The sequence below is a fragment of the Gracilinanus agilis genome, chromosome 3 (assembly GCF_016433145.1).
Source record: "Gracilinanus agilis isolate LMUSP501 chromosome 3, AgileGrace, whole genome shotgun sequence".
Taxonomy (NCBI): domain Eukaryota; kingdom Metazoa; phylum Chordata; class Mammalia; order Didelphimorphia; family Didelphidae; genus Gracilinanus; species Gracilinanus agilis.
The window spans coordinates 189171352-189184210 of NC_058132.1; the positions used below are offsets into that span (position 1 = coordinate 189171352).

Sequence of the window (12859 nt, forward strand, 5' to 3'; positions counted from 1 at the left end):
AGAGAGAGAGAGAGAGAGAGAGAGAGAGAGAGAGAGAGAGAGAGAGAGAGAGAGAATGAGAATGAATGTTTTGGTTTTGATTTGTTTGGTTTAGTTCTTTCTCTAGAAGCAGATGGCATTTTTGCCACAAGTCTTTTGGGTTTGAATTGGATCATCGTATTGCTGAGAATAGCTAAGTTATTCACATTTGTTTATTGTGTTTATCAATAATTGCTGTTAACTGTGTACAAGTCTCCTGATCCTGCTTATTTCACTCTGCATTAGTTCTTGTAGGACTTTCCAGGTTTTTCTAAAATCCTCCTGCTCTTCATTTCTCATACTTAGTATTCTAAGACAGAAGAGTGGCAAGAGATAGGCATTGGGGGTTAAGTGACTTGCACAGGGTCATGCAGTTAAGTGTCTGATGCTAGATTTGAATCTAACTCTAGGCTTGGTGCTCTGTCCTCTTTTGCTACTTAGCTGCTCCTTTCATCATACAATATTGCTGGGACTATATGCAATGTGCATCTGGTTTTGCTCACTTCACTTTGTATCACTTTATGAAAATCTTTTAGTTTTTCCTGAAATCATTGTAAAGGCAGCAATTCTTAAATTTTTCTTTGCTTTCAGTGTAACTAAGTTTAAAATATACATTGTGAATCTGTTGTGACTTTAGGATCAGCAATCTTCCTAGGCAAAGAAGAGTCAAGCTGCTGTTAACCACTAAGTTATTATTATTAGCAATGCAAATATGTATTAAATATAAAATATTTCATATGCACAATTAGATTTAGTTATGATATTTTAAAGTGGTTTTTAACATATCTTTAGAATGATCTATGATCTGGAAGTTCATTTGATTAAAGTTTTTTTTTTTCAATTTCTGATTTTTTTCAAAACAGAAAGATGGGGTGAAGATTCCCTCATACAAGTTTCTTCCTCTCATGTACCAGCTGGCTGCTAGAATGGGAACCAAGATGATGGGAGGCCTAGGATTTCATGAAGTTCTGAATAATGTAATAATGTTTAATACCTTTTTTTACATTTTCTTTGATACAGAATAAATGACTTTATGCTGCAGTACAGACTTTTTTATTTTTTGGTGTAGTCAGACTACGTATTATAACTTAAGGAGAAGAAAATGGGTAGTATATTTAGTTCCATCTGTTTTCCTCCATAAGGGCAAAAACTAGATCTTTTGGTTCTTTTTTGTGCTTCTGTTCTCAACATTGTCTTGTACAATGTATCACCATCTCATTCCCCTCATTCCCAACAGAATTTACTTAATGAAGTGAAAGTTTTATTTCTTCAATGAATTTATAGATCTTATTTTTTAGTTTGTTTGAAATTTATGTGTCAGTTTGTTTAGTTCTTCCCTTGATAGCTAATTATTCTTACCTTTCCAACAGCTCATTGCTAGAATTTCACTGGATCACCCCCATCATACTTTGTTTATTATATTAGCCTTAGCAAATGCAAATAAAGATGAACTTCTAACCAAACCAGAAGCAGCAACAAGAAGCAGAATAACGAAAAATGCCCCCAAGCAAATTTCTCAACTTGATGAGGTATGGGAGTTGGAAAGTTTATTTATTTATGCTGGATCACATGATACTGAGACTTTTCAATATATTTATTTATTTATGTTGCAGTAGGGCAGATAGAAAAGCCTGTATCATATGTAAAATAAGGTTTTCCTTTCTTTTTTTTTTTAAAGTTTTATTATTGTTGCCTTTTCTCTTTATTTCACATTTATTTCTGAGTTTCCTTTTCTCCACAACTGAATGCCCTTTCTACATTGAAACAATAATTGAAATTAAAATAGTACTCAAATGATTTTCATAATTAATCTTCCCCTCCTTTTGGGGGGCATAAATTCTTCACTTTGACTTCATAAGATAAAAAATTTTTTTTCTGATTCTTTTCCTTTTATTACCACAAATCTGTATAAACATATTAGTTTCCTGTAATTGGATTTCTCATTATTGTTGAACCTTTGACAATTTGGAGGAAATAGTAATTGTGACAGTATTCCAATTTTTTAATCTGTTTTTGTGTGGCACTAGGTTAAATTGGTGCATGATTCTTTATAGATCATTCAGGGCACCAATCTGTGTTACAGTGAAGAAATTCAGTAGTATCTTGAAATTTTTCTCATACTTATGTACAAAGAAAAGCACTAATAAGATTTGAATGGTCTTTATTATTTACTTGGAAATTTTTCATTTTTTTGGTATCCTCTTTTTGGTGCATGTTTCATGTGTCTAAGGAGTTATGATAGTTGTAGGAGTAAAGCTAGACTTCAGATTTTTCTGTTTTGTCTCTATGCTTGCCATGTAGCTCTGGATGACTATCTGTGTATGTGCCCACTATAACAGACATCTTTTTAAAAAAAATTTAGGATCGAATGGAGGCTGCAAGCAACATAATAAGTATTATCAAAAATGGACGAGCTAAGATGGTTAGAAATGTGGAGGCACTTTGTGATGCTTATATCACACTGGCAAATATGGATGCCAGTCCATGGAAGACTCAGAGAAGTAAGTATTCAAAAGACTATTGAGGGGGCAGCTGGGTAGCTCAGTGGATTGAGAGCCAGGCCTAGAGGTGGGAGGTCCTAGGTTCAAATCTGGCCTCAGACACTTCCCAGCTGTGTGACCCTGGGCAAGTCACTTGACCCCCATTGCCTACCCTTACCACTCTTCTGCCTTGGAGCCAATATACAGTATTGACTCCAAGATGGAAGGTAAGGGTTTAAAAAAAAAAAAGACTATTGACATGGTAGAATATTTTTTATGCAATTATATGTTAATAGTATACACAAGTATGCAAATATTTAAAATCAGATATAATCAACTCTCAGTTATTTATGGTAGTGGGAAATAAAGAAGATCCTGTTAATAGAAATCTCTAGATAGAAAAATATCATATCCTACAATTTTAACCTCCCTTTGTACTTTCTAATTTTTTTTCTCTCCCCCTTATTGAGAAAGTAAGAAAAGTAAAACTATTTGTAATAAAGTTAAACATTCTCACTTTGGCTATGTTCAAAAATATGTCTCAATATATAATTGAGTCCATCACTCACAAATATCAAGAGACGGATAGTATATTTTGGAGTTTTTAATAGATCTGATAACAACTAGCAAAATAGAATAATTTGTGTCATTATTTTTTTCTCCTAGTATCCCTCTGGTACAAATATTCATTTGTAGTGCATTAAACCAAAAATAGGGAGAAAAAAAGGGTCTGGATAATCCATAAACTACTATAATCAAGCATTGAAAAATTGAAGATTTTTCAGTATTCTGACTAAGTTTCCTGTTAGTACCTAGATGAGAGCCTTTTTTAGAAATCAAATATTCAAAAATGGAATTGCAGATTGACCTAGTTAGTTAATAAACATTTATTAAGCACCTACTATGTAGTGCCAGACATTGTGATTGAGTCAGAAAAAACAAACTTTATTAGTTTTTCCCTCACATCCATCATTTCTAAATTTTTAAGCACTTAATAAAATCCATCTTCTTCAAAACTATTTTCTAAACATTTATAAACTATTGCTTGTTATATAATCTATATTTTTACATGCTTATCATTTTCATTTTCTTCACAAATTAATTTCTTCTGGCCTAATTATTTATTCTTCCTTAACTCTTTCTTTTTTTTAAACCCCTACCTCTTCTCTCTTAGAATCATGTTATAAATAAATGGGCAGATAGAGATAGAGAGGGGGGTAAACTGAATACTACCACTGTTAATTGGATGACAACAATAGTAGTTCAGATATGTGGCTAGAGCAAGATCACCTGAGGCTTGCCACCTAGCTAGATGTTGTACCACCTCCCTCCTTTATAACAGTGCCCAGGCAGGATCTTTTAGGTCAGTAAGTGGTATCCCTTCAGGTCCCACCAGGGGTTGATTAATGATGGTTATTGGGCTCTATTAGCCTTGGACACGTTTATCTGACTGTGTTGCTCCCTTCCCAGAGAAGTGATGAAACAACCACTCCAGGAAGGTCCTTGAATAGCTTTATCTATATTTTTAGCAAAGAAGGAATATTAGGAAATGGGAAGAGGAATTTGGAAACCCTAAACTAATTTTGATAATAGTAATCCCTCAGAGCTGTAGGCAAGTGAGTGATTCTGGCTTAATCTAGCTCCTCTGGCTCAGCCTGGCCACAGCCAAACCAGAGCAAACAAGCTGCTGTTTGATGTCTTTCAGCTTCTTCTTCTTCTTGCCAGATGTTATGCCTATACAGCCTTCAGGTACCACCCCTTTCCACCCTCTTCTTCTTCTCCTACCCACTTCCCGGATCCCTCCCAGGCCCTGGGAGACCTAGATAACTAAAGATGGTTTGAATTCCTAAATACCTAGGGGACAGAAGAATAAGAAGACTGATGGTCTGGGTACAGGTTCGCAATGTTAATCAGGTACAAGACAGGAGTTCTTGCAAGGTTGAACCAAGCAAGTCACAAATCCCAGTAGACCAGGGTCCACAGATCTCAGGTCCAAGGGAAGTGAAGGGAGCCAAAAGCCAGGGCTGCCGGGGTATTTATACCCCCCTGGCCAACTGCTTTCTCCCCTGTCCTCATGGCCTCTGGGAACATTCTGATGTCCAACAGCCTTCACCTGTCAATCAACAGTGAGACTCTCTGCTCCCAGAGTTTCAACATAACAATCAATACTGTGTATTGGTTCCAAGGCAGAAGAGCACTAACGGCTATGCAGTGGGGGTTAAGTGACTTTCCGAGGGTCACACAGCTAGGAAGAGTCTGAAGCCATATTTGAACCAAGGACCTCCTGTCTCTGTGCCTGATTCTCAGTCCACTGAGCCACCCAGCTGTCCCCTTCCTCCTTAACTCTTTTTTTTTTTAAAAAAAAAATTTTTTTTTATTTTAAACCCTTAACTTCTGTGTATTGACTTATAGGTGGAAGAGTGGTAAGGGTAGGCAATGGGGGTCAAGTGACTTGCCCAGGGTCACACAGCTGGGAAGTGTCTGAGGCCAGATTTGAACCTAGGACCTCCCATCTCTAGGCCTGGCTCTCAATCCACTGAGCTATCCAGCTGCCCCCTCCTTAACTCTTAAAGGGTTTCCAGGTTATCTAAATTCTTCCAGTTTATCCAGAGCATTAACTATGTCCTAAAATAAAATTGGTGATATAAATGAGGTTTTTATATAGTCTCTCTACCACCTCCTTTTATTATACTACATTGCTATAGCATTCAGATTACATCTGTAATACTGTTGTTCTCCTTCCACTAATGTATTATTATTATTACTACTCCTATTTTTAAATCCTTACCTTCTGTCTTAGAATCAATATTTAGTATTTATTCCAAGGCAGAAGAGGATAAGGGATGGGCAGTTGGAGTTAAATGATTTGCCCAGGGTCATACAGCTAGGAAGTGTCTTGGGTCAAATTTGAACCCCTCAATAATGCATTTTTGAAATAATTCACCAAGTCCCTATTATGGATGCTATTGTGGATATTGCCTAGAGGTAACAGTATATCCACAAGTAGATCCTATCCTAATTAAAAGATGGGAGGGGGGTTAGGGTGGGAAGAAATGACAGCTAGAATCAGATTCAGCTGAGGACCATATTATCAACTATAATCCTTGTCTCTAGCTCAAGTCAATAACCTTGGGACTCTAGGTCAACAGTGAGAGTAGGGACAGTGCTCAATATGTTCAGAGTTTGTTTTTTAAATACAGTTACTACCTTCCTCAACTACCTTTAAGATAGAAGGGCAAGGACTAGACTAGAAAGTGTCTAAAGCCAGATTTGACACTAGGTTCTCCCAACTCCAGGCCTTCTGTTGTCTCCCCAGTGCCACCAACTTCTCCATTCATTCAGGTTTTGGCAAGATAAGAGATTGTGGACAAGGGTTACCCTGTATAAAATTGTGATATAGGTTAATATTTAGCCACTAGAATCCATCTAGTATTCTTGGCTTGCTTATAGCTCCCCTTCTCGTTATTAATAAATCATCCAGACTGATCTCTTTAAAAATGTCCTTATTTTAAATTCAGAAGGTATAAATATTCCTGCAGACCAGCCAATTACTAGACTAAAGAATTTAGACAACGTCATTGTTCCCACCATGGAAATTAAGGTAAGTGTGATGTTAACTATTTCTCTTTCAAAGAATTTTGGCCTAAATTTGGGTTGGTTATTTGAAAGCATTTTTTTCTTGGATCATTGCCTTATGGTGCCCTAAAGCATTTCAAGGTTTTTTTCTTCCATTTCATTCTTTCTGCTCTACTCCTCTTCTTGATTGAATGGAGACTGTGTTGCTTGTTCTTTAACTGACATCCTTTTAAATGGTCATGTTAACATCTTTTGAAAAAAAACTGTTAATAAGATCGTATAGCATGTCTTTAAATAATAAAACCTCAAAATATTAAACAAACCTAAGTGGATAGGGATAAAAAATAAATGGTTTTTTGAATAGCCTGTGTTATAAACAAATTGAAGGACAACCAACACTACTATGGATATTCCAAGGTGCATGAAAAACGTTTTGTATAGCTCTCTTGGTGCCAGGTCTTCAGAACAATAGCCTACTAATCTTGTAAATAAGTATGTTGTTGGAAGGAGAAGAGAAGCTGCTATTTTTTTAAGGTACACCTGTGATGATCTCTTTTCTGTCTCCCTGCCTACAAGGTTATTTATTTTGAGCCTTTGGCAGCATTTTAAGGACTGTTCTCTTTTTTTTAATTTTTATTTATTTAATTAATTGAGAATATTTTTTCCATGGTTACATGATTTATGTTCTTTCCCTACCCTCCTCCCGGAACTTATGAGCAATTCCACTGAGTTATACATATATCATTGTTCAAAACTCATTTCCCTATTATTACTATTTGCAATAGAGTGATCCTTTAAAGTCAACATCCCCATCGAACCATGTAATCAATCATATTATGTTTTTCTTCTCCGTTTCTGCTCCCACAGTTCTTTCTCTGGATGTGGATAGCGTTCTTTCCCATAAGTCCCTCAGTATTGTCCTGATCATTTGCATTGCTGATAGTAGTAAAGTCTATTTACATTCAATTGTGCCACAGTGTATCCATCTCTATGTATAATGTCCTCCTGGTTCTGCTCCTTTTGTTCTACATCATTTCCTGGATGTCTTTCCAGTTCACATGGAATTCCTCCAGTTCATCATTCCTTTCAACACAATAGCATTCCATCACCATCAGATATCACAATTTGTTTAGCCATTCCCCTATCAATGGACACCCCTTCATTTTCCAGTATTTTAAGGACTATTACTATAATATAGGATTATTAACATTGCCATGTTGGCTTGGGGAAACCTGTAAGTTGCCCTGGATGGAATTTTGACCATGGCATGAGCCACGGGGCAAACACCAACTACCAGTTGGGCCAAGGGTATATAAAGCCTTGGAGACCCAGGGCTGGGTTCTGTTCTTCCCTGACTTCTCCCCTGACCACTCACTTACCCGATACCCCCTGGGGCCCTGGGTAGTGGGAGTGGGAATGTGGGTAGTTAGGCCTAGGATAGGGTTAAACCAATCCTGCAGAACAACTTATCAATACAATCAGCACTACTGGCAAACCTTTAGTCAAAGATCAACCTTATTTATTATCCAGAGACTGCCTCACTCTGACCCAGGGCTTGCTGCCCTGGGTCAGCAAGAAGAGCATTCAGACAAGACCTATTAGCAACCTGAGTCAGATAAATCTTTCACCCTTAGTTCTCAGTACTTCCTGACCCTCTTTCCACTGCCTTGTTCCCTTTACTCTGTTATCAATAAACCCCTTAGCCTTAGCCTGAGAACTCTGTGGTTATTTGCCTACCATCTAAGGCCAAGCAGGGACTGGCAACAGGAAGGGTTCTGAGCAGTTTCAGCAGGAATAAACTCCATTGCTGAAGGGCGGGAAGTTCAACATCTACTTCCTGTCAGCCTATGATTCACCAATAAGAAGCTACTTCCTCAGCAGGGAAGGGGCTGGTAATCTGATATCTTAAAGGAACCTGGTGTCTAGCAGTGAGAATTTCACTTGATACTCAGTTAACCAGGGTTGGATCCTTGATACATTTATAACTAGTTTCAAGCTCAGCCTGGGTACAGTTCATTCCATCCTTTCAGCTAGCACCTTCCTCCTTCTAGTTTCATTACTAGCTTAAGGCCTCTACCCACCCATTACATTACCTAAACAGTATATTTCTAGCTATTCCAACTATATTGTCCAGCTTCGTGCAACTTGGAAAATGCAAAATTGAATAGAACAGATTTTGAAAATTCCCTACTTTGTAACATTTCTCTAGCCTTTTATTGTCATAGTTTTTCTCTTTGAAAAAAAAATCAAGCCCCTATTTTGCTTTTAGGTTGGAAACAAGCTTAAAATTTAAAGAGTTGAAAATACTATAACAGCATATGCGTAAACTTTCATTTGAGATTACTTTTTGATGATATAAGTGGACTTCTTATGGCATTTCTTTGTAACTATCTAAAACCCTCCTATTGTAAATCTTCTAGCCTGGTGAGACAGGACAGTGACTTTTCAATTCATCTTTAGCAGCTTACATTTTCATGCAGCCACATATTATTTTCATTGTTTGATGCTAAAAACAAAATGTACTACTCATAACAGATACCTCATTTTTTCCTACAATAGGACCTCATAATAATGCAACACACATGAATTTAGGTATACATGATTGGCAGTTTTTTTTAAAACCCTTAACTTTTGTGTATTGGCTCCTTGGTGGAAGAGTGGCAAGGGTGGGCAATGGGGGTCAAGTGACTTGCCCAGGGTCACACAGCTGGGAAGTGTCGAGGCCAAATTTGAACCTAGGACCTCCCGTCTCTAGGCCTGACTCAATCCACTGAGCTACCCAGCTGCCCCCTGGCAGTTTTTTAAAAAGGCAAAAAAAATTTTAAATAAAAAATTTAAATACATACTAAATCTGTGCCATTTTCCCAGGCCATGTAATTGTAGCAGTACACCCAATCACTCATTCTTGTTCTTAGAAACATTAGTATGAGGCATTGTATTGTTTCACACTTAACATTAGCTCCTGAATCTTTGCCTGGAATTCTTAACTTGTAATGAGTTATGTCCATGTCAGAGCAGTGCTTCTCTTTTTTTCACTCGTACCATTTATTTAATAATAATGACCCCAAAGTACAAGAATAGTGAAACTAATAATTCTCATAAGCTTAAGAAAAGTTGTTAAGTCTAGGAATGTTCATATAAGAAATACTTACTAAATAATGAGGTTAGCTATTATGTGAGATTTTCAGATTACAAGAAAGGTCTTGGAATGTATTAGTTATGTAAAATGAAGTCCTGCTACATATTAATATCATGAATTTAACCTTTCTTGTTGTGTTTGATTCTTTCAAGGTTGACCCTACAGGTGAATATGAAAATCTGGTGACCATACGATCATTCAAGCAAGAGTTTCGTTTAGCAGGGGGCCTGAATCTACCAAAAATAATTGATTGTGTAGGGTCAGATGGCAGAGAGAGGAGACAACTTGTCAAGGTGGGTTTTTTGATTTTGGGGTTATAGCATCTTAACACTGGGATGGGACCTAAAAGATCATCTAGCCTAGCCCATGTTTAAAAATGAATCCTTAGGACAATAGCTTGTCTAACTTTCTCTTTAAGATTTTTAAGAACTTCAATGACAGGGAACTCTTTTCCTTCTCTAGCAGTCCATTCTACTTTGAGGCCTTTTATAATCATTAGGAAGATTTTCCTTATGTTCAACTGAATATCAAACCATAACATATGACTAAATGATTTAAGTCTGGGCTACTTGGAGAAGATCAAAAGAAATAAGGAAAGTAGGAAGAAGTTGAGATTTGGAAGGTATATAATGAGTTTAGTTTTAGACATAATAAGTTTCAGATACCAGGAAGGTTGAATATTTAATCTGGCAATAAGTTGGAAGCATAGGACTGAAATTCTGAGAAGTTAGGGATAGAGAAAAAGTTTTAGAAATGATCTCCACAGAAGTAATAACCATAGCCATGAGTTGGGATAAGAATTATGAAAGATAATAGGAAAAAAAGGTCAAAGGAAGCCTGTGGCAATAGCTATACTTAGGGCTAGGAAAAGGAACCAGTGCAAAAAACAAAGAAGGATGGAGAAGGAAGAAAGGAGGAAAAAGAAGAGGGGGAGCGAAGAAGGTTGATCCTCACAAAAACCACAGGAAGTGGGTACTATTTTTATTTTCATTTTACAGTTGAGGAAACTAAAACAGAGAGAAATTAAATGATTTACACAAATAATTTGTGTAAGTGATTACACAATATGTAAGTATCTCAGGCAGTATTTGAATTTAGATTTTTTTGACTCCAACCTCATGACTTTTATCAGTTGTACTATCTAGCTCAGATAGAGCTAAAACCATGAAAGAACACGAAAACTAAGGGTTTTCACATTTAAAGTTCTTTCAGGAATTTAAAATGAGCAGTTTTATTAGAATGAAGAAGCAAGTAGATAATAAAGGGTTGAGCAGTAAATGACCTTTGGTGTCAAACACAAATAAAAATAGTCATTACCAACTGCATATTGACTCATAAAACTACAAATTAACACTATGTTTTACCATATTTTCATTTATTTTATTAACATTTCCCAATTTTGTTTTGATTTGGTTTGATAGCACTTAAGGGCTATGCTGTATATGGCCTACGGGCCACAAGTTTGACATTTTTGTTGTAGACTACTTTTTCTCTAAATTTAGCAGTGAATGGGAAAAGAGATAAGAATGCTAATTTGAGAGGTGAAGAGAAGGTTGTTTTTATGAATGACTTGATTGTGTCTATAAATATAAAGGAAAAAGCTACTACAAGAGACAGAGTTGATCACTGAAACAGTGCCAAATGATGTAGAATTTCAGCATGTTAAGATGGAAAGAGCACCAAGTCTAGAGTCAGGGAACCTGGGCTCACATTTCATTTCTATCCCATAGTACCTATTTGACCATAACAAGTCATCTGACTTCTCTAGGCTTCAGTTTTTCTCATCAGTAGAAACAAGGGCAGTAACATCTGGGCTTTGTTCCAATCCATGATCTTTGATCCTATGAATCATAGGGTTATATGAGCACCAGTTATTTTTGGCTAGGTAGAAGACCCTCTTCTGAGAGTAGAAGGAAAGAGGAAGAAGTGGGAGAAAACAGAAAAGTTTTGTGGTATACTAAAGAGTAAAGAGCTCAGGATAGAAGGCCTCAATCTTATCAGTAATGTAGGAAATGAACTCATCTTCCAAGAGACTATGAAAATGTATTATTAACAAGTCAATATGATATAAATAAGAGAATTGCTTTTGAATCCCTTCATCATGCTACTTATTCCTTTGGAGAGATTTCAGTTTGTTAATGCCCTTCCTTAAAAGTTGTACTGAAAAAAGGAAAGTGGAATTCTTGGTGTGATCTGACCATAGAAGAGTACATTAGAACTTTCACTTCTCTCTTTCTAGTCAGTTCTAGTAATAGCCTATGTTTGGCATTAGCTTTTACCCTGCCCCCCTGCCCCCCCCCCCTTTTTTTGTTACTTTATACCATCTCTACCCATTGAACCCTCCCTTACCCCACAGGAAAAAAAATTAAAATGACTACATTGAGAATATCTAGCATACTACACAGTAAACACCATGGCACTTTGGAAGGAAAGTTGATTACAGTAAGAAGCCCTGGGTTTCACTGCTACCCCTGATGTAATTAACTTCATGACTATGGTGGACAAATAATTTAATCTCCTTGGGTCTCAGAATGGTTTTCTTAAAAATGTTAAACAAGAGCATACTGGATTGGAGGTCTTCCAGATCTAGGTCTACAATCTTGTTCCTGGGAAGTATCCTTCATAACCCATTCTCTTAGGTCAGTAGGGACAAGAGAAGACAAATAATGAGAGATTCAGGTGGAAAGTTGCACTTGAGAGTTTTGAAGGAAACACTGAATAAGAAGAAGCAGAGATGGAAAGAGAGGGCAGGAAAGGGGGAGAGAATGAGAACAAGAACAGAGCAGCAGTCAGTATAGATGACTATAGAGTGTCCCAAGTGGGCAACTATAAGAAGTCCAACTTGACTGATTCTTAAAATGCAGGAAGGAGAAGAATATATGATAAACTTGGAAAGGAATGTGATTTGTTTCTTAAAAGTCTTTTTTTTAACCTGTCTTTCCAGGCTGATTATATATTACTTCTCCTTAAGCACTCTTTAATCAAATTGGCCATCTCCCACTTCTCTGCCTCGTGCACAGATTGTTCTTTAATTTCGGGAACATTTCAGTCCAACTTTTTTTTGGTAGAACTAGATTATGATAATTATTTTTGTGGGTTTCCAAATGACATCAGTTATTTTAGGTGACTAATGATTAAAATTACTAGACACCATTACCATGTCTTCCGCAGGAAGAAATGAAGCTATAGTAGGAGAAGAAGGAGAAGTAGTCTTGATGTTTAGGTTTTTAGTGGTACATTTAAAATATTTTTTGGTTTCATATTCTTGGATTCATATTAAGATTCCAAAAGGTGGCAGTTATCACCTTTTCTAGGTTGATAACTCCCTAGAGTCTTTGACAAAGCTAATGAGAATTAGGGGGCAGCCCTACTTCTGTTCAGTTCTATATTGGGCCTATGACAGTCTTCTCAGCCTCATTTTAGAAAATTTCTAGTAGTTAATTAAGGATGACAGAGGGAGAAATGGTTTGTTTTTTTGGTTTATATGTCTGCCTTATATGATAGCCCACTCTAGAAAAGTTGGCATTCAGTGTTAGTTACTTAAAGAACTTGAGCCAGTTTTTTTCATCTTTCTTTTCTTTTATTGGGAACACCATTTTTCTGTTCTCTTACTATAAAGAAAATAAACAAATATATATATATATAT

The 12859-nt window shown here is 36.6% G+C and overlaps 1 protein-coding gene across 3 annotated transcripts in view; it reads left to right on the plus strand.

The window, feature by feature from the left end:
* Positions 1-12859, plus strand: part of ATM (ATM serine/threonine kinase) — a 136569-nt gene that overhangs the window by 109360 nt on the left and 14350 nt on the right. For all 3 annotated transcript variants that reach the window (XM_044669121.1, XM_044669122.1, XM_044669123.1), the window contains exons 50-54: positions 882-995; positions 1389-1547; positions 2381-2519; positions 6017-6099; positions 9366-9506. In XM_044669121.1, the coding sequence (XP_044525056.1) occupies positions 882-995; positions 1389-1547; positions 2381-2519; positions 6017-6099; positions 9366-9506 (636 nt within the window). The remainder of the gene's footprint in view (positions 1-881; positions 996-1388; positions 1548-2380; positions 2520-6016; positions 6100-9365; positions 9507-12859) is intronic.